The sequence below is a fragment of the Lolium rigidum genome, chromosome 5 (assembly GCF_022539505.1).
Source record: "Lolium rigidum isolate FL_2022 chromosome 5, APGP_CSIRO_Lrig_0.1, whole genome shotgun sequence".
Taxonomy (NCBI): domain Eukaryota; kingdom Viridiplantae; phylum Streptophyta; class Magnoliopsida; order Poales; family Poaceae; genus Lolium; species Lolium rigidum.
Genome location: NC_061512.1, coordinates 268,645,974 through 268,669,085, shown reverse-complemented (window position 1 = coordinate 268,669,085; position 23,112 = coordinate 268,645,974). Strand labels below are relative to the sequence as shown.

At 44.9% G+C, this 23,112-nt stretch overlaps 1 protein-coding gene across 1 annotated transcript; it reads left to right on the top strand.

Annotated features, from left to right (window-relative positions):
• Positions 1 to 8,535: 8,535 nt before the first annotated feature.
• Positions 8,536 to 23,112, top strand: LOC124657665 (probable E3 ubiquitin-protein ligase ARI7). The gene is made up of 2 exons (XM_047196179.1): positions 8,536 to 9,413; positions 22,167 to 23,112. Exons 1-2 carry the CDS (start codon positions 8,536 to 8,538, stop codon positions 23,110 to 23,112), a joined length of 1,824 nt encoding a protein of 607 aa, XP_047052135.1.

Sequence of the window (23,112 nt, the reverse complement as noted above, 5' to 3'; positions counted from 1 at the left end):
ACCTATTAACAAGATGCCGAAGTGCCGCTCCTCTTTTCTCGCTGTTTTTGGTTTCGTAAATCCTAGTAACGAAATATTCTCGAATTGGACGAAACGAAGACCCGTGGTCCTATTTTTCCACGGAGCTTCCGTAAGACCGAAGAACACACGAAGTGGGGCCACGAGGTGGCCAAACTATAGGCGGCGCGGCCCAAGCCCGGCCGCGCCGACCTATAGTCCGGGCCCCTCGTCCGGCCCCCGACTCGCCCTTCGGCCTACTTAAAGCCTCCGTCGCGAAACCCCGATGCGAAAAACCACGATACGGAAAACCCATCGAGACGCCGCCGCCGCCGATCCCATCTCGGGGGATTCTCGGAGATCTCCCCGGCACCCTGCCGGAGAGGGGATTCATCTCCCGGAGGACTCTACACCGCCATGGTCGCCTCCGGAGTGATGAGTGAGTAGTTCACTCCCGGACTATGGGTCCATAGCAGTAGCTAGATGGTTGTCTTCTCCTCATTGTGCTTCATTGTTGGATCTTGTGAGCTGCCTAACATGATCAAGATCATCTATCTGTAATTCTATATGTTGTGTTTGTCGGATCCGATGGATAGAGAATACCATGTCATGTTAATTATCAAGTTATTATACATGTGTTGTTTATGATCTTGCATGCTCTCCGTTTCTAGTAGAGGCTCGGCCAAGTTTTTACTTTTAACTCCAAGAGGGAGTACTTATGCTCGATAGTGGGTTCATGCCCGCATTGACACCGGACAAGCTGACGTAAAGTTCTAAGGTTGTGTTGTGCTCGTTGCCACTAGGGATAAAACATTGGCGCTATGTCCGAGGATGTAGTTATTGATTACATTACGCACCATACTTAATGCAATTGTCTCTGTTGCTTTGCAACTTAATACCGGAGGGGGTTCGGATGATAACCTCGAAGGTGGACTTTTTAGGCATAGATGCAGCTTGGATGGCGGTCTATGTACTTTGTCGTAATGCCCAATTAAATCTCACTATACTTATCATGTCATGTATGTGCATTGTTATGCCCTCTCTATTTGTCAATTGCCCGACCGTAATTTGTTCACCCAACATGCTTTTATCTTATGGGAGAGACACCTCTAGTGAACTCGTGGACCCCGGTCCATTCTTTTAATACCGAAATACAAATCTGTCGCAATACTTGTTTTACTATTTTCTCTCGCAAACAATCATCTTCCACACAATACGGTTAATCCTTTGTTACAGCAAGCCGGTGAGATTGAAAACCTCACCGTGCTTCGTTGGGGCAAAGTACTTTGGTTGTGTTGTGCAGGTTCCACGTTGGCGCCTGCATCTCCGGTGTTGCGCCGCACTACATCCCGCCGCCATCAACCTTCAACGTGCTTCTTGGCTCCTCCTCGGTTCGATAAACCTTGGTTTCTTTCTCGAGGGAAAACTTGCCGCTGTGCGCATCATACCTTCCTCTTGGGGTTGCCCAACGAACGTGGTGAAATACACGCCATCAAGCATATTTTCTCGCGCCGTTGTCGGGAGATCAAGACACGCCGCAAGGGGAGTCTCCACTTCTCAATCTCTTTTACTTTGTTTTTGTCTTGCCTTATTTTATTTACTACTTTGTTTGCTGCACTTATATCAAAACACAAAAAAATTAGTTGCTAGCTTTACTTTATTTGCTATCTTGTTTGCTATATCAAAAACACAAAAAAATTAGTTTACTTGCATTTACTTTACCTAGTTTGTCTTATTTACTACTGCTAAAATGAGTAATCCTGAAGTTGAAGTTCGTTCATTTAAGCAACAAGGAGGAGAATGTTTAAAAGATGCTTGGTATAGAATTAGTGATGCCCATAATAGGTGCACTAAGAAACACTCCACCACTATCCTACTCAGGAATTTTTATGTTGGTATCTCTAGCTGGAATAGATATGTTCTTGATTGTCTCAAGGAGGTAATTTCCTAGGCGCTCCCGCTTTAGAGGCTAGTTGCATTATTGAGAGTTTATTTGGAACACCACCTGTTAATGAAATTAAAATTGAAACCTCCCTTGAGGATGTTATGAAAAAATTGGAAACCATAGAGAAGAATTTTAGTGTTGAAACTAAGTTGGAGATGTTACTTGTTAAAACTGATAAACTTGATAAATCTTTAGGAGGAATTGATGAAAGAATTAGTGTCCTAGGAACTTGTGTTGACCATGATAATCAAATTAATAGGATTGGCGAACTTGAAAAAGCTATGGGAACTTTGGGTTCAACCTTTTCATCTTTACAGTTTTAGAGAGAAAGCTTATGTGGGAAAGGAGCAAAAGTTTATGTATGCCTCTAAAGTGCCTAAACCAAAGAAATATTATTATAGGCCTAAAATTGACAAAGCCCCTAGTACCACTGCAAGAGGGGGAGCTTATGATATCAATGCTCCATCTCGCGACAATACTTGAAATACACTTTCTGCGCCTAGCTGAAAGGCGTTAAAGAAAAGCGCTTATGGGAGACAACCCAAGTTTTTACTACAGTACTTTGTTTTATATTTGTGTCTTGGAAGTTGTTTACTACTGTAGCAACCTCTTCTTATCTTAGTTTTGAGTTTTGTTGTGCCAAGTAAAGTCTTTGATAGAAAAGTAAGTACTAGATTTGGATTATCGCGTAGCTTCCGCATTTCTTTGTCGTCACGAATCTGGGTCTATCTCCCCGTAGGTAGCTCAGAAAATTACGCAAATTTACGAGCATGATCCTCAGATATGTACGCAACTTTCATTCAATTTGAGCATTTTCGTTTGAGCAAGTCTGGTGGCCTAATAAAATCCATCTTTACGGACTGTTCTGTTTTGACAGATTCTGTCTTTTATTTCGCATTGCCTCTTTTGCTATGTTGGATGAATTTCTTTGATCCATTAATGTCCAAGTAGCTTTATGCAATGTCCGAAGTGTTAAGAATGATTGTGTCACCTCTGAACATGTGAATTTTTATTATGCACTAACCCTCTAATGAGTTGTTTCGAGTTTGGTGTGGAGGAAGTTTTCAAGGATCAAGAGAGGAGTATGATGCAATATGATCAAGGAGAGTGAGAGTTCTAAGCTTGGGGATGCCCCGGTGGTTCACCCCTGCATATATTAAGAAGACTCAAGCTGTCTAAGCTTGGGGATGCCCAAGGCATCCCCTTCTTCATCGACAACATTATCGAGGTTCCTCCCCTGAAACTATATTTTTATTCGGCCACATCTTATGTACTTTGCTTGGAGCGTCGGTTTTTTTTTTTTGTTTGAATAAAATGGATCCTAGCATTCACTTTATGGGAGAGAGACACGCTCCGCTGTTGCATATGGACAAATATGTCCTTAGGCTCTACTCATAGTATTCATGGCGAAGTTCTTCTTCGTTAAATTGTTATATGGTTGGAATTGGAAAATGCTACATGTAGTAACTCTAAAATGTCTTGGGTAATTTGATACTTGGCAATTGTTGTGCTCATGTTTAAGCTCTTCCATCATATACTTTGCACCCATTAATGAAGAAATACTTAGAGCTTGCTAATTTGGTTTGCATATTTGGTTTCTCTAGAGTCTAGATAACATCTAGTATTGAGTTTTGAACAACAAGGAAGACGGTATGGAGTCTTATAATGTTTACCATATGTCTTTTATTTTAGTTTTGCTGTACCGTTCATCCTTGTGTTTGTTTCAAATAACCTTGCTAGCCTAAACCTTGTATCGAGAGGGAATACTTCTCATGCATCCAAAATCCTTGAGCCAACCACTATGCCATTTGTGTCCACCATACCTACCTACTACATGGTATTTATCCGCCATTCCAAAGTAAATTGCTTGAGTGCTACCTTTAAAATTCCATCATTCACCTTTGTAATATATAGCTCATGGGACAAATAGCTTAAAAACTATTGTAGTATTGAATATGTACTTATGCACTTTATCTCTTATTAAGTTGCTTGTTGAGCGATAACCATGTTTCTGGGGCGCCATCAACTATTCTTTGTTGGATATCATGTGAGTTGCTATGCATGTCCGTCTTGTCTCGAAGCAAGAGAGATCTACCACCTTCATGGTTGGAGCATGCATGTTGTTAGAGAAGAACTTTGGGCCGCTAACTAAAGCCATGATTCATGGTGGAAGTTTCAGCTTTGGACATATATCCTCAATCTCATATGAGAATAATAATTGTTGCCACATGCTTATTCATTAAAGAGGAGTCCATTATCTCGTTGTCCATGTTGTCCCGGTATGGATGTCTAAGTTGAGAATAATCAAAAGCGAGAAATCCAAAATGCGAGCTTTCTCCTTAGACCTTTGTACAGAGCGGCATGGAGGTACCCCATTGTGACACTTGGTCAAAACATGTGCATTGCAAAGATCCGGTAGTCCAAGTTAATTAGGACAAGGTGCGGGCACTATTAGTATACTATGCATGAGACTTGCAACTTGTAAGATATAATGTACATAACTCATATGCTTTATTACTACCGTTGACAAAATTGTTTCATGTTTTCAAAATAAAAGCTCTAGCACAAATATAGCAATCGATGCTTTCCTCTTTGAAGGACCATTCTCTTTACTTTTATGTTGAGTCAGTTCACCTATTTCTCTCCACCTCAAGAAGCAAACACTTGTGTGAACCGTGCATTGATTCCTACATACTTGCATATTGTACTTGTTATATTACTCTATGTTGACAATTATCCATGAGATATACATGTTACAAGTTGAAAGCAACCGCTGAAACTTAATCTTCCTTTGTGTTGCTTCAATACCTTTACTTTGATTTATTGCTTTATGAGTTAACTCTTATGCAAGACTTATTAATACTTGTCTTGAAGTACTATTTATGAAAAGTCTTTGCTATATGATTCACCTGTTTACTCATGTCATCACCATTGTTTTGATCGCTGCATCCACTACATATGTTTACAAATAGTATGATCAAGGTTATGATGGCATATCACTTCGTAAATTATCTTTGTTATCGTTTTACCTCGCTCGGGACGAGCAGTAACTAAGCTTGGGGATGCTTGATACGTCTCCGACGTATCGATAATTTCTTATGTTCTATGCCATATTATTGATGATACCTACATGTTTTATGCACACTTTATGTCATATTCGTGCATTTTCTCGGAACTAACCTATTAACAAGATGCCGAAGTGCCGCTCTCGTTTTCTGCTGTTTTTGGTTTCGTAAATCCTAGTAACGAAATATTCTCGGAATTGGACGAAACGAAGACCCGTGGTCCTATTTTTCCACGGAGCTTCCGGAAGACCGAAGAACACACGAAGTGGGGCCACGAGGTGGCCAAACTATAGGGCGGCGCGGCCCAAGCCCCGGCCGCGCCGACCTATAGTCCGGGCCCCTCGTCCGGCCCCCGACTCTGCCCTTCCGCCTACTTAAAGCCTCCGTCGCGAAACCCCTGCTGCGAAAAACCACGATACGGAAAACCTTACTGAGACGCCGCCGCCGCCGATCCCATCTCGGGGTATTCTGGAGATCTCCTCCGGCACCCTGCCGGAGAGGGGATTCATCTCCCGGAGGACTCTACACCGCCATGGTCGCCTCCGGAGTGATGAGTGAGTAGTTCACCCCTGGACTATGGGTCCATAGCAGTAGCTAGATGGTTGTCTTCTCCTCATTGTGCTTCATTGTTGGATCTTGTGAGCTGCCTAACATGATCAAGATCATCTATCTTTAATTCTATATGTTGTGTTTGTCGGGATCCGATGGATAGAGAATACCATGTCATGTTAATTATCAAGTTATTATACATGTGTTGTTTATGATCTTGCATGCTCTCCGTTTCTAGTAGAGGCTCTGGCCAAGTTTTTACTTTTAACTCCAAGAGGGAGTACTTATGCTCGATAGTGGGTTCATGCCCGCATTGACACCGGGACAGAGTGATGTAAAGTTCTAAGGTTGTGTTGTGCTGTTGCCACTAGGGATAAAACATTGGCGCTATGTCCGAGGATGTAGTTGTTGATTACATTACGCACCATACTTAATGCAATTGTCTCGTTGCTTTGCAACTTAATACCGGAGGGGGTTCGGATGATAACCTCGAAGGTGGACTTTTTAGGCATAGATGCAGCTTGGATGGCGGTCTATGTACTTTGTCGTAATGCCCAATTAAATCTCACTATACTTATCATGTCATGTATGTGCATTGTTATGCCCTCTCTATTTGTCAATTGCCCGACTGTAATTTGTTCACCCAACATGCTTTCATCTTATGGGAGAGACACCTCTAGTGAACTGTGGACCCCGGTCCATTCTTTTAATACTGAAATACAAATCTGCTGCAATACTTGTTTTACTATTTTCTCTGCAAACAATCATCTTCCACACAATACGGTTAATCCTTTGTTACAGCAAGCCGGTGAGATTGACAACCTCACTGTTTCGTTGGGGCAAAGTACTTTGGTTGTGTTGTGCAGGTTCCACGTTGGCGCCGGAATCTCCGGTGTTGCGCCGCACTACATCCCGCCGCCATCAACCTTCAACGTGCTTCTTGGCTCCTCCTGGTTCGATAAACCTTGGTTTCTTTCTGAGGGAAAACTTGCTGCTGTGCGCATCATACCTTCCTCTTGGGGTTGCCCAACGAACGTGTGAAATACACGCCATCATGGGCCTTCAGTAAACCCCGGGTACCTTCTTCGGGAGGTCCATTGGGGATGCGTATGTCAGTAGCCAACTAGCTTCCAATAACTCCTAGCCTTCTTGAATCCCAGACGAGCGTCCAGCGCGGCATAGCGCACTTGCTCGTAGCTTAATGGAACATTGGCCCACCCAAATATGAGTTCATCTTCTTTTCCTTGTGTGGCATCCTTCTTCTTGTACTTCTTCCTCTTCTTCTTCTCAAGATTTTTCTTGATGATAGAATTCGCCAGATCATATAGACTCGTAGGGTGATCAATTCCCGTGGCTGGCCGCGCCGGCGCCGGCGGCTCAGATTCCCGCATGACGCTCGATTTCGACGCCGGCCGCAATGGCGGCGCGACGATCGGCTTCCGCGGGAACGAAGCGTTTGACTTTAAGTCCCGCGCGTGTCACCAGCCGGGATTAAAGGGGTACCACATGCGCAGCGTGCCGCAAAGCTCCTTTAGTCCCGATTTGGGATACAAACCGGGACAAATGGGTCCTAACGAACCGAAACCTATGGATGCCGTACGATTGGGTGGATTCGAGACGACGTGGTCAGGCCTTTGGTCCCGGCCCGTGACACCGCCGGGACCAAAGGGGCCTGACGAAAGGTCTGTTTTCTACTAGTGTACCTCTGTACGTACTAGAGTGTACAGATTTTTTCTGTATGTTTTATATTTTGTATATGAGAAATTTGTGTGCTTTTTGTGCCTTTGAACATAGAATTTTTTTTTTGCATTTGTATACGCTTATGTACATAATTTATAAAATGTTTGAAATGCAAATTTGAATAATTCTCTATCGCAGTACCAATGAAAAGTTAATTTGTATGCCTCGTGACTTCAATTTCATCCCCTGTTGCAACAAACGGGCATGCTTCCTATCTTCAATTTAGAACGCGACAAGTGTTGTAAGCAATCACCCTCAACTCAACTGATAGAGGGGCGCAGACAACAGCTTGCCTTCGGGTCGCACTAGTGTATGTAGTCGTCGCTAGGTGGTCCGAATACCACTTTGTAATTTTCATTATTTTGGTGAATATTTGTACAACTGTTAATGATTATTAATAAATCGGTGGATTTTTCATAAAAAAAGGTATTTCTACATAACAACAAAAAAATGATCAATTTTTATAAATGATAAAATCATTTTTTGTTTTTTCGATAAAGTGCATTTTATTATTTAAAATATTTAAGAATTATACTCGGTCCCTGCATAACTAGGATGCACACATCCGCACACCACACACACTACGTTCAACAAAAAGTACGATACATGAGACATGATGAAACTGCATGAACTCCTAAGACGGGTGAAGGACCAATCCTAAGATTATGTTGCCACCTATGTTAGATAAAAAGTTCCTTCGCCGTGTCCTCGAACCATATAGACAACTTCGTAAGTAAGGTCATGATTATCCATACGCTGAAGAGAAGATTTTTTTATCGTCAAACACTATCGTTTCTACATAACCATAATGACCAAATAACGGACAAATGCTTCCACCCGAATAAGTACCTTAAACCTATGTTGGATCAATTTTTTGTAGTACCAAAGAATCCGAAGTTCATGTAAAAAAAAGGATACGTGTTATGAACCGACCTCCTTATCTACGAAGAATCGGAGATTGAATCTGTAAACCCCGTGAGACCCGGCCGGAAACGCGCGGTGCAAGTTTGTTGTTAATCAAAGTCCGAGTAGGAGATCCATATATACACATGTAGATCAAATCAACGGAACCCTAACCCGACTCGATCGTGACGGCCATGGCCACAATATAATGATAGAGATCGAGCCACCAGACCCTCGATCCATCGCCAACAAGAACCACCTCCAACCCGTTGTATCGTGCGCACGTCCGAGATCGATCAGCTTGCCGATCTCGCTCGCACGCACAGGGCAGCAATAATGGCGTCCGGCGAGAACAACGAGGAGGAGTACTACAGCAGCCCGGAGGAGGCTGAGGACGACGACGACAAGATGAGCTACCGTTCCGCCTCCAACGACAGCGATCCCGGCGAGAGCGACGGTGATGACTCCATGGGGTACAATGACGATGATGATGATTATGGTGAAGAGGACGAGTCGGTGGAGGAGGAGGAAGGAGTCATGGAGGAGCGGAGGGAGCGGGAGGAGCGGTACGCGGTGCTGACCATGGACGCCGTGCGCGCGCGGCAGGAGGAGCACGCGGCGAGGGTGGCCGACCTGGTCGCGCTCACGCCGGCGCTGGCCGCCGCCGTGCTGCGCCACTTCAAGTGGAGCGCCGCGGCCGTCGAGGACGGGTGGTTCGCCAACGAGCAGCGCGTCCGCGACGCCGTCGGCCTGCCCCAGTACTCGTGTTCCGGCGTGTCCGCCAACGCCGCGCCGCTGACCTGCGCCATATGCTTCGACGTCCACCCCGCCGGCGCCATGCGGTCCGCCGGGTGCCAGGCCCACTTCTACTGCTGCGGTTGTTGGAGCGGCTACGTGCGCGCGGCGGTGGAGGACGGCGCCCGCTGCCTGTCGATACGGTGCCCTGACACGTCCTGCTCCGCCGCCGTCGTGCAGGACCTGGTCGACGACGTCGCCGACCCCGACGATGCGCGCCGGTACGCCGAGTTCCTGGCCCGGTCGTACGTGGAAGAAAGCAAGAAGCTCCGGTGGTGCCCGGCGCCCGGGTGCGACCACGCCGTGGAGTTTCTGGATGGTGAGCGGTGCACAGTGCAGCTGGACGCGGACTGCATGTGCGGCTACGGTTTCTGCCTCGGCTGCGGCGAGGAGGCGCACCGGCCCGTGGCCTGCGACCGGTAAGTGCCAGGTCGTGGCCTTATGGCGCCAGGACTGAATCGGTGCCGTTCGCCTGGCACGGAGATTCGCGATGGAGGCCCACACTCTCAGCTGGTTGACCCCTACCACTGAGCGATACGACTAGCTTCCTCCCCCGATACGACTAGCTACGACTCTGCCTAACTGACAAATACATCGGCAGCCTCCCCCACCTCCCCGTCCTTGTGCTCTGCCAGCTTGTACGGCGGCGACATGGCCGCATGCCGGACCCCGGCCACCCCACCACCCCGGTCCCCTCCGCCCATTTCAAGTTTGAATCTCACGGTCAGGACCGTCGCCTTCCTCCAACTCCCTCTCAGGTCTGTTATTCTCCGGCCGCCGTTCCGCCTCGGCCGAAATCTATCCTCAAGAACTAGCCACCTCCCCCCCTTTCGCACAAGTGATGAACGCAGGAACACCAGAGGGATTCACCGATTTGCTCCTCAGGTAATACCCCAAGCCTGCCCCAATCTCGTGTATTAGATTTCTTATGTCTCCTGATTTCACATGCCCAGCTCGTTCCCCAGAATGTCGCAGCAAAACCATGAGCCAAACTGGGACTGGTTCCCAACAAATGCCAGTCGGGATGCCGAATCGAGCGCACACACTTCGCCGACCATGCTGAGATCGAATTCAAGCGGCTGTGGATCAGATCCAGTGCCCTGCAGATCCGGAAATGATGAAGACTGCAGCAAAAATTCGGTGTTCGACCTCGACGAGTCTCCCTGTTCCGAGGAAGCAGACCTGTCAGCTCCAGAGTTGCAGCAACAATCCCAAATCCGGGATGATTTGCCAATCCAGACGGCATGCTATTCCCCTGCATCGAATCGCACTTTGAAGAGGAGGTTAGTTGCACCCAAGTATCCAATGAGAGCAGTCTGGATGTTCTTTATTATTACTACACCATAATCCCCGGATTAGCAATTAAATGTAGTTCCTGAATCTAGTTTGTTACAAGTACAGTGCTGAAAGTACGCTTAATATGGAGTTTTAATACATGTTATGGTGGATTGTGTAGTTGCTCATATAAATAAAACGAAGGCCTATGTATATAAGTTTACATCTTCAGTGCCTCATACCTGATCCTGTTTGTTATCATTTAGTGCCTTCAGTATGCGGAAAAATCGCATCGATGAGTTGTTATATTAGAGTGTGTATAATCCTAGCTCATCAATAAGGTGAGCATGCCCTTGCTATCAAAAGGGAATCACCAACTACTGTCAATCAGCTCCCAGGGAGTGGTGCTAATATGTCATTATTTGTTGTTCCACCATGTGCTGGTTTTTTATTTAGCAATAAAAGACACACTAATCTCATGCATGTGTTCGTTTCAGTTAGTGTTGTGAACTACTGAACTCACATTTAACTAGCGAGCATTGTCTTCAACTGAAGCCCTTGCCCCTGTAGAAGTGCAAGAAGAGACACACTAATTTCTGTTCGCCAAGAACAAATAGATGCACAAGATTTGGGAATTGAGGGCTTTCTATTAAAGGTGTCAGGTCAAGTATTGGTATCATTATTCGTGTGTCGCCTTTGGGATTACACACATTTTCGTTATATCAAATTAGATAAAAAAAATAAAGTTGGGAGATTTTTTTGTTAGTGTTTCATCTCTGTAAAGTTATGTTCCCGTGTCTATGCTGGGGGAGGATATGTAGATTGTACTGATTTTGTTGGTAAACAGATAATTCGATAGGCAATATTAAATTATACAACCATATTGATTCAAGATAGAAGTTAGTTTACGTTCTGTTATTAACATTGATGGACTATCTAGTTTTCAAACAAGCGAGCAGTGACGTATTGCATAATTAACTGCGCACCAATTTATTTTGTCGTTTACAATAAAATATTAAATTGGGCATTATTTTGGTTAAGGTTCAAATAATGCCAAATTTTATATATATTTGTTTTCAGTACGTGCAGTTGTATTTTTTTCAACTTCTTTTATCATGTCAAAGGGAAGTCACATCAGGCTGCTGATGGTGCTGTAATAAAAAAATCATATCTATGTAGATGACATGTGGGAGGTACTAGATATATTCCCATGGTTCACCCTGAATTCTTTTATGATTTTCCAGGTTCCGTCGAGGAGAAATTCCTGATTCAAGGGAACCAAGTTCAGGAAAGAAGAGTGCACTAGAAATAGCTATGAGGAAGTCAAATGAGAGAAGCTCTGAAGCTGTCACAGCACCAGTGATAGGGATGGAGTTCGATTCATTACCTGAAGCCTACGACTTTTATAATCTGTACTCATGGGAGATTGGATTCGGCATTAGATACGGGCCGTCAAGAAAGAACCCCTCAAAGAGCAAAATTCTGCAGGACATAACTTGTGGCTGTCAGGTAATACAGACAAAGTCTAATCATCACTCATTATAATGCTGCAGATTCCACTTTTCCATTTTGGTTGCAAAGGCCATATGTTTTAACCATGGTCTGCTGTATCGTTTGAACAGGGAAACCTAGACATCTCAACACACGTTCAGTTCGCTGCGGCTGCCCAGCAATGATCCGTTTGCACCGAACGGATGATCATGGATGGTACATTCACGAAGTTTAGGAAAGATCACAATCATGGGCTGGCAATAAAACGCGGGGAAAAGTTGCAGTGGCCATCACATAGAAACATTGACCCGCACACGAAGGACCTTCTTAGGAACCTCAGGGACAACAATGTGGGCCTCACGAAGGTGTTTAGTGTTATTGGGAGCTTCTTCGGATCAATGGAAAATATTCCTTTCAACAAGCGATCACTAAGGACATTGTGTGCAAGCATCAGCAGGGACCATTCAGAGGATGACGTAAAGAAAACGTATGATGCTTTTTCAGAAATGAAGCTGAAAGACCCCAACTTTCGTGACAGCTGCTTGGTAGACTCGGAAGGGACGATCAGAGCACTAATGTGGACAAACGGGAAGAGCCGTATGCAGTACAATCTGTTCGGGGATGCAATAACCTTTGACACAACCTACCGAACAAACCAGTATGACATGCCTTTTGGATTATTCGTCGGTGTCAACAACCACTTCCAAAGTATAATCCTAGGTGGTGTCCTGTTGACGAACGAGAAGACAGAGACATTTGAGTGGGTGTTCAAAGAATTTGTATCTCTAATGGGAGGGAAACCACCAGTGACCATTCTTACAGGTACGGAATTAGAAAAAGCTACACTGTTTCCACTAGTTACATACTATCTTAATACTTGTATAGAGAAATCGATATAGCCCATAATTTGATGTATTTGAATCACAGATCAGTGTCGTGCAATGGAGATAGCTATTGCTGCTGTTCTCCCTGAGACAACTCATAGATGGTGCAAGTGGCATGTTTTGCGCAAAGCTAAAGAATGCATGGGATCAGTCTATTCAAAAGCGTCCGGTTTCCGTGACGAGTTCCACAAGATTCTGGAGTACATGATAACAGTGGAGGAGTTTGAGGCGGCATGGTCAAGTCTCGTCGCAAAGTATGGTCTCGAGGAACACCCTTTCTTAACTCAGATTTTCGAGGTCAGAGAGAAGTGGGCGAAGCCATACTTTGCAGGAAAGTTCTGCGCCAGGATGACAAGCACCCAACGTTCTGAGAGTGCAAACCACATGCTAAAGGGTTTTGTCCCGCCAGGGTCTTCAATGAACATGTTTGTTAGGCACTACAATAAGCTGCAGTTTGACAGAGATGAGGAGGAGAACTACCAGGAGATGCGCAGCCGCCTGGTAAGGTCATTGCTAGTCGAACTAGTTAGAGGTTTTCATTTACTGGTAATGTTACTCAAGTTTTTTTGTAAGCTGTTATGCCTTGAGGTTGACTTGTTGTTCACTCCATTATAAAACAAATCAGGGAGGTATAGTGCTCAACAGCGGGCTGCCTATTGAGATGCATGCGAGCAAGATTTACACGCCAAACATGTTTGGCTTGTTCAAGGTACACCTGTTCCAGTCGGGGTCATATATTGTGCAGGAGGTAATTGATGGACAAAGGTTCTTTGTGAAGCACGTATTCGCCGAGAAGAGAGAGAAATGGTCCCGGACAGAGTATGAGGTTATTTTTGATCCCCAGAGAGAGACTTTCAAGTGTGAGTGTGTGATGTACGAGCACATGGGAATGTTGTGCAGCCATGCACTCAGGGTAAGCATTGACTTGCCACTATAACAATTAATGCATCATATTACTATTGTCTAGATTATCCATAGGTCATTGCTTTTTTATAAGCTGGTGGCAGCGTTGTTATGCATGTACATTTAAAATAGGAGGATACTGTTTGATGCTAAAAATGCTAAAGATTTTCTGTTTCCCAATAATGTTTGAAAATATGAAATATCTAAAATGGGTCTGTGAGTTTTAAGCTGGTTCTAAATCCATCTTTGGGTTGGCAGGTTATGATCAGTCTAGGTATAACAGAAATACCTGCAAGCCACATCATGAGGAGGTGGACCAGAGATGCATACCGTGACATGCCTGCACATCTTATGATATATCAAAATGACAGCCCTGCTATGAAATCCACGAGCTTCCGCCACTCAGCTTTATACAGAACTGCAATTGAGATTGTTCAGATGGCGGACACTAATCCTGAGTCATACGAGGTAGCAATGTCCCACTTTTTAGATGCCATGCCTATCCTATCAGAAACAAGCAAGATAAAAGATGAGACTTCATGCATCAGGCAAGCAAAGACAATACCAAGGAGACAGATACGAGAGCAGCAGTCTATGCCCAGACATGGTTGCTCCTCCCAAAAGGAAAGAGATGGGGCGACCAACCACAGCAAGAAGCCGGCCTGGTTACGAGAAGGTTAGTGTGCCGAGGACGAAATTTTGCACCATATGCCGTAGTAGGAGCCATAGGTCGAATGAGTGCCCATCGAACTGGAACAAGAAGCCACGGCGAGAGGCGCATTGCTCCAATTGTGGTATTGCTGGTCATAGGAAGACCAATTGTTTGACAACCAATTACTAGCAAACGAATTTATGGGATTGTGTGAGTGGATACCTGTAGGATGTTGTTAACCACATCTTGTGGAAATCCTATTTGAAGTTTTATTTTTTGTAGCTGAATTATGCACAGATTGTTATCTTGAGCTGAGTTAGAAGTTCCTGAAGGTTGTCACCACATGCTTAAGCAAATATATATCGTGGTTAACTCATTGCTCATTTCATTGTTACAAACCCCGTTGCACACTTGGGGAGTTTTATTCGTGAGCTATATACACTTTTACTCCAACAACTTGCACCCGGGGTGCAAAATAGTTCCACTTGCAAAACGGACAAAACTAGTCCCACAACCACAACTTGCAACACGGGTGCAAACTAGTCCATTTCAATCGAATTTGAGAGATTTTGAATGAATTTGAGCGAATTCGTTGGTGACTCAGCGTGCTGTTTTTGTGCTTGGTTGGATGGCTAAAGGACTCTAGGGGGCAAGTTTAACATGCGTGTGGCCATTCTCTAATATAAGAGCATCTCCACTCGTGCCCCCGTCGAGGCCCCCGGCGGCGCTTTTTCCATCCGGACGGCGTAATTCGGTTCGGTCGCGCCCCGGTTCCTCGTTTTCGTCCGGATTTGGCCCTTCATCCATCCGGCGAGCCCACGCCACCCCCGGCCCCCGGGAGCGCTCGGGGACTCCGGACGAGTGAAAAGCGGGAAGGGCCCGATCTCGTCGGTGACTCGGACGCACGAACCCCACCGCCACGTCGCTCAAAATCTCCCCCACCCCTCGTATCTCTCTCGCCGCCGGCACCACCCCGCCGGCTTGTTGCCCAGATTCCGCCGCCCCTCCTTCCCCACCTGCCCAAATTTTATGTTGAATTTGTTTGAAATATGTCAAATGGTCGAGGTTGGGGGTTTCCTGCCGGGGGGACGGCTGGAACTTCGGCGCTCCCCACGCCAAATCTTCATCCAATCCGGGCGTGGGGAGCGCCAACGAGTGGGGATGCTCTAACAAACGGCTCCTTACGAGGGTTACTTCTAAAGAAAACGCAAGGACACCTTTGTTCGATGGCTAACTGTGCGTACACTATTTTGTAATATATAGAATTGTTCCGTACGACGACATATATGGATAAAATCGTTGGTCAGCTAGATGACTTTACAAGCACAAAAAATGTTAAGGGTCCTTGTTCGGTGGGCAAAGGGCATTTCGGAAAATTCGGAGGATAAATACAGCCGTAGTATTTATACCGGGAGGTTCCATGTGATCATGGTAGGATCCTTTCATACTTAGAGACAAAGTGATAAGGGAAAAGGATGCCACCTCGCATTGTATAGTGTATCGAATGGTTCCTTATGAGAACACGTATGGATACCTTTGTTTGGTTGGCTAGATGACTTCACAAACAAAGAAAATGTCACGGATACTTTGTTCATCGGCCAAAGAACCGTATGGGCTAAATGTAGGATTCACACAACCACGGCTTCTATATCGAGAGGTTATTCATGATATCATGGTAGGATCCTTTCACCCTTGGAGACAATGATAAGGGTTAAGGACGCTTACGCCCGTTGTCTAGTATATGAGATGGTTCCTGGCAAAAACACATATGGATACCTTTGGTGGCTTGCTAGATGATTTTACAAACCAAGAAAATGCCAAGGATACTTTGTTCGAGCGGCCAAAGAACCGTAGAGAAAAATCTAGGATTCAGACAACCACAATTTATATATCGAGAGGTTATTCATGATATCATGGTAGGATCCTTTCACCCTTGGAGACAGTGATAAGGGCAAAGGTTGCTTACGCCCGTTGTCTAGTATATCAAGAAAATGGCAAGGATACTTTTGTTCGGCGGCCAAAGAACCGTATGGGCAAAATGTAGGATACATACGACCACAATTTCTGTATCGAGGGTTATTCATGATATTATGGTAGGATCTTTTCATACTTGGAGACACTAATAAGGATAAAGGATGCCTACGCCTGTTGTCTAGTATATCAAATTGTTGCTGCAACAACACATATGGATACCTTTGTTGGTTGGCTTGATGACTTTACAAACCAAGTAAATGTCAAGGATACTTTCTTCGGTGGCCAAACAATCGTATGGGCAAAATGTAGGATACATACAGCCATGATTTATGTATATCGGGAGGTTATCCATGTGATCATGGTAGGATCATTCCATCCTTGGAGACAATGATAAGGGTAATGGACGCATGCGCCCGTTTTCTAATATATCGAATGGTACCTTACGACAACCGTTGTGGATACCTTTTTGGTCGGCTAGATGACTTTACAAACCAATAAGATGTCAAGGCTACTTTGTTGGACGGCCAAAGAACCGTATGGAAAAAATATAGGATACATACGTCCACGATTTCTATATCGAGAGGTTATCCATGTGATCATGGTAGGATCCATTCATGCTTGGAGACACTGATAAGGGAAAAGGATGCCACCTCGCATTGTATAACATATCGAATGGTTCCTTATGAGAACACATATGGATACCTTTGTTTGGTTGGCTAGATGACTTCACAAACAAAGAAATGTCACTGATACTTTGTTCATCGGCCAAAGAACCGTATGGGCAAAATGTAGGATTCATATAGCCACAATTTCTATATCGAGAGGTTATTCATGATATCATGGTAGGATCCTTTCATCCTTGGAGACAATGATAAGGGTAAAGGACACTTACACTCGTTGTCTAGTATATCAAATGGTTCCGTACAGAAACACATATGGATACCTTTGTTGGTTTGCTAGATGACTTCACAAACCAAGAAATTGCCAAGGATACTTTGTTCGACGGCCAAAGAACCGTATGGGAAAATGTAGGATACATACAACCACAATTTCTGTATCGAGAGGTTATTCATGATATCATGGTAGGATCCTTTCATACTTAGAGACACTAATAAGGGTAAGAGATGCCTACGCATGTTGTCTAGTATATCAAATTGTTCGATACCTTTGTTGGTTGGCTTGATGACTTTACAAACCAAGAAAATGTCAAGGATACTTTGTTCGGTTGCCAAACAACCGTATGTGCAAAATGTAGGATACATACGGCCACGATTTATGTATATCGGGAGGTTATCCATGCGATCATGGTAGGATCATTTCATCTTTGGATACAATGATAAGGGTAATGGACGCATGCACCCGTTTTCTAATATATCGAATGGTACCTTACGACAACACGTTTTGGATACCTTTGTTGGTCGGCTAGATGACTTTGCAAACCAATAAGATGTCAAGGATACTTTGTTGGACGACCAAAGAACCATATAAGAAAAATGTAGGATACATACGAGCATGATTTCTGTATCGAGAGGTTATCCATGTGATCATGGTTGGATACATTCATGCTTGGAGACACTGATAAGGGAAAAGGATGCCACCTCGCATTGTATACTTTATCGAATGGTTCCTTATGAGAACACGTATGGATAGCTTTATTTGGTTGGCTAGATGATTTCACAAACAAAGAAATGTCACGGATACTTTGTTCATCGGCCAAAGTACCGTATGGGAAAAATGTAGGATTCATATAGCCACAATTTCTATATCGAGAGGTTATTCATGATATCATGGTAGGATCCTTTCATCCTTGGAGACAATGATAAGGGTAAAGGACGCTTACGCTCGTTGTCTAGTATATCAAATGGTTCCTTACAAAAACACATATGGATACCTTTGTTGGTTTGCTAGATGACTTCACAAACCAAGAAATTGCCAAGGATACTTTGTTCACCGACCAAAGAACCGTATGGGAAAAATGTAGGATACATACAACCACAATTTACGTATCGAGAGGTTATTCATGATATCATGGTAGGATCCTTTCATACTTAGAGACACTAATAAGGGTAAGGGATACCTTTGTTGATTTACAAAAACACACAAGGAACTGTATGGGCAAAATGTAGGATACATACAGCCATGATTTATGTATATCGGGAGGTTATTCATGCGATCATGGTAGGATCATTCCATCCTTGGAGATAATGATAATGGTAATGGACGCATGCGCCAGTTTTCTAATATATCGAATGGTACCTTACGATAACACGTTTCGGATACCTTTGTTGGTCGGCTAGACGACTTTACAAACCAATAAAATGTCAATGATACATTTTTCGACGGCCAAAGAACCGTATGGGAAAAATGTAGGATTCATACGACCATGATTTCTGTATCGAGAGGTTATCCATGTGATCACGGTAGGATCCATTCATGCTTGGAGACACTGATAAGGGAAAAGGATGCCACCTCGCATTGTATAGTATATCGAATGGTTCCTTATGAGAACACGTATGGATACCTTTGTTCGGTTGGCTAGATGACTTCACAAACAAAGAAAATGTCATGAGTACTTCGTTCATCGGCCAAAGAACCGTATGGGCAAAATGTAGGATTTATATAGCCACAATTTACGTATCGAGTGGTTATTCACGATAACACGGTAGCATCCTTTCACCCTTGGAGACAATGATAAGGGTAAAGTACGCTTACGCCCGTTGTCTAGTATATCAAATGGTTCCTTACAAAAACACATATGGATACCTTTGTTGGTTTGCTAGATGACTTTACAAACCAAGAAAATGCCAATGATACTTTGTTCGGCGGTCAAAGAACCGTATGGGCAAAATGTAGGATACATACAACCACAATTTCTATATCGGGAGGTTATTCATGATATCATGATATGCATGTTGTCTAGTATATAAAATGGTTTGTCGCAACAACACATATGGATATCTTTGTTGGTTGGCTTGATGACTTTACAAACCAAGAAAATGTCAAAGATACTTTGTTCGCTGGCCAAACAACCGTATGTCAAGGGTAATGGACGCATGCGCCCGTTTTTTCTAATATATCGAATGGTACCTTACAACAACACGTTTTGGATACCTTTGTTGGTCAGCTAGATGACTTTACAAACCAATAAAATGTCATGGATACTTTGTTCGACGACCAAAGAACCGCATGGGAAAAATATAGGATACATACGACCACGATTTCTGTATCGAGAGGTTATACTCGTGATCATGGTAGGATCCTTTCACCCTTAAAGACACCTGATAAGGGTAAAGGACGCTTACCACCGTTGTCTAGTATATCAAATGGTTCCTTACAAAAACACATATGGATACCTTTGTTGATTTACTAGATGACTTTACAAACCAAGAAATGCCAAGGATACTTTGTTCGACGACCAAAGAACCGTATGGGCAAAATGTAGGATACATACATCCACTATTTCTATATCGAGAGGTCATTCATTACATCATGGTAGGATCCTTTCACCCTTGGAGACACTGATAAGGGTAGATGACGCCTACGCCCGTTGTCTAGTATATCAAATGGTTCCTTACAGACAACACATATGGATACCTTTGTTGGTTTGCTAGATGATTTTACAAACCTAGAAAATGTCAAAGATATTCTAATATATCGAATGGTACCTTACAACAACACGTTTTGGATACCTCTGTTGGTCGGCTAGATGACTTTACAAACCAATAAAATGTCATGGATATCTTGACAAAGAAGGAGCATCCAGGGCATTCGTATCGAATGGTTACTAGCAACCGAAGTGTTACTATGTGTCAAACGTCAGATCACCTTGTTATTGCGTAGGGTTTCTGATACTTTTGTTGCATGTAAAGATACGAATGGACAGAAGTGGTTACTATAGATGACCTGTGACGATACCACGTGCACGAGGAATAGTACTTCGGATAGGATAAATTTGATAGTGTGCGAGGATACCTTTGACAACAAGGTAAGCATCCGGGTCATGCATATCGAATGGCTACTTTTGTGACTCGGTCGGTGGGTGAGGATACATTTCATACCGAATGGTTATTAGCGCGATATGTGGTCTGTAGAAATGACCAATAATGGTTATTTGATATGATCCCTGAGTGTGTATCCTCAAACGTTAATTCAGATGGCACGTGAGGATGCCATGATGTCGTAGTAGGATGCCATGCCATTTGCAGGGGCCACGTGGGGGCCACGTGACGAGGACCCGTTACCTTCGTTACACGCAAAGATACGAATGGACAAAAGTGGTTACTTCGTGCACAAGCGATAGTACTTCAGATAGGTCGTTTCCAGAGTGTGCGAGGGTACCTTGACATCAAGAATAGCATCCGGGGCATTCATATCGAATGGTTACTAGAAACCGAAGTGTTACTATGTGTAAAACGTCGGATCATCTTATTGCGTAGGGTTTCAGTTATTTTTGTTGCATGCAAAGATATGAATGGACAACAGTGGTTACTATAGATGACCCGTGACGATTACCACGTGCACGAGGAATAGTACTTCGGATAGGATCGTTTTGATAGTGTGTGAGGATACATTTGACCGCAAGGAAAACATCCGGGTCATGCATATCGAACTGCTACTTTCGTGACTTGGCCGATAAAAGTTACTCTAGATGAGGCGCGAGGATACAATGGCGAATGACCGATACAAATTTAAGTATAGGCAACGGACGTCCGTCTTTAGGGTAATTGACGCATGCGCCCGTTTTCTAATATATCGAACGGTACCTTACGACAACACATTTTGGATACCTTTGTTGGTCGGCTAGATGACTTACAAACCAATAAAATGTCATGGATACCTTGACAGCAAGGATAGCATCCGAGGCATTCATATTGAATGGTTACTAGCAACCGAAGTGTTACTATGTGTCAAACATCGGATCACCTTGTTATTGCGTAGGGTTTCGGTTACTTTTGTTGCATGCAAAGATACAAATTGACAGAAGTGGTTACTATAGATGACCCGTAACGATACCACGTGCACGAGGAATAGTACTTCGGATATGATCGTTTTGATAGTGTGCGAGGATACCTTTGACAACAAGGTAAGCATCCGGGTCATGCATATCAAACGACTACTTTCGTGACTTGGTCGGTGGGCGAGGATACATTGCATACCGAATGGTTAATAGCGCGACATGTGACTGTAGAAATGGCCGATTAAAGTTACTCTAGGTGAGACGCGAGGATACAATGGCGAACGACCGATACAAATTTAAGTATAGGCAACAGACGAAACAGGATGCAAAAAAATGTGTGGACAATGTGTTTATAACTAACAACTGTAAAATATAAACCAATAATGCAGAACGAAACTGAGTTTTTCTAGAACTAAGATAATGGTTCCAACAGATAAAGTAAAAGAGATGCAACAAAAAAACATTTTGTGCAGAGAGGCAACGAAACCCAGAAGAACAGGGAATGGAGTTCAGACATTGAGTTGCAGTTTGAATCCAGTCAGCTATCGCTCTGTGACACTTTCAGAAGAACGGGGAACAGAGTTCAGACTAGCCTGTTCTGCACTTCAAACAGATCTTAATACTTGTGCTGTTGGTTACTATGCTGACTTCCAAAGAACTTTATACGATTATGGCCATCTTTAGTTGTATTACGTTCTAAAAAGGAGATGAGCAGTTTTCATTTGGACGAAATTTTCGAATTCGGAACGAGTGAGCTGAAAATGCGAAAAAGCCAACAATAAAAGGAGGACTGGAGAGGTACATGTAGGCCCGCGGGTGGTACTCCTTGCTGCAGCCTGCGTGCACTGAGAGGACGAGATGAGTACTGAAGTGGGGGCGACAAGTACCATGCACCATGCGGCTGTACAGGAGCACAGTGTAAATACCTAAGAGGTTCCTAGACTTCGGTACACATACGCTCAATGCGGTCAACGCTGTGGGGGAATCTCCAGCTGAACCCACGGTTCCAGATAAGGTCACGGCGCCATAACGCCAGCACGAAATTCACGTTCGCCTGCGACACGGTGCGGGCGTGGCTGGTGAAGAACGGGTCGGACTCGGAGACGGCCAACTGGGTGCTGGCCAACACGAAGCACTGCCCGGAGTGCCGCCGGCCCATCGAGAAGAACCAGGGGTGCATGCACATGACGTGCTCGCCGCCCTGCCGGCACGAGTTCTGCTGGCTCTGCCTCGGCTCCTGGAAGACACATAACAGCGACAACGGCGGCTTCTACCAGTGCAACAGATACCAGGCGGCCAAGCGGGAGGGCAAGTTCAGCGCGGAGGAGGTCCGGCGCCAGCAGGCCCAGGCGTCGGTGGACCGGTACCTGCACTACTACGAGAGGTGGGCGGCGCACGAGCGGTCGCGGAGCAAGGCGCTGGAGGACCTGGCGGCGCTGGGCTCGGCGGAGACCGGGAAGATGGAGGAGGTCGCGGCGGCGTTCGGGGTGCTGGAGACGGAGATGGACTTCCTCAAGGACGCGTACCGGCAGGTGGCCGAGTGCCGCCGGATGCTGCGCTGGACGTACGCCTTCGGCTTCTTCGTGGAGGAGCAGGCCAAGCTGCAGCTGTTCCAGATGCTGCAGACCGACGCCGAGACCTCGCTCGAGCGCCTGCACGGCTGCGCCGAGAAGGAAAGGGTGGACATCGTCGCCGCCGCCGCCGCCACCGTCTACAGCGACAGCGGCGACCTCGTCCCCCAGGCGCCCGCCCCGGAGAACTACGCCAAGTACAGGGAGAAGCTGTCGAGGCTGACAATGGTGACCAGGGACCACTTCGAGAACCTGGCCAGAGCCTTCCGGGACGGCCTCTCGGAGGTCGACACCACGGCCGCGGCCGCCAATGCCATCGCCAATGCCGCCAAGGCCGCTGAGAAGGCCGCCGAACGCGCCGACCCTGTCGCTTCTACACGTTTCTTGTTTACTGAAGAAGATGAAGATTGA

Bases quoted from the DNA above. Each gene is read 5' to 3' on its own strand.
- LOC124657665 (XM_047196179.1), top strand. From the start codon at position 8,536: ATGGCGTCCGGCGAGAACAACGAGGAGGAGTACTACAGCAGCCCGGAG. The intron at 9,414-22,166 runs GTAAGTGCCAGG...CCATAACGCCAG, and splicing joins CGGCCCGTGGCCTGCGACCG to CACGAAATTCACGTTCGCCT.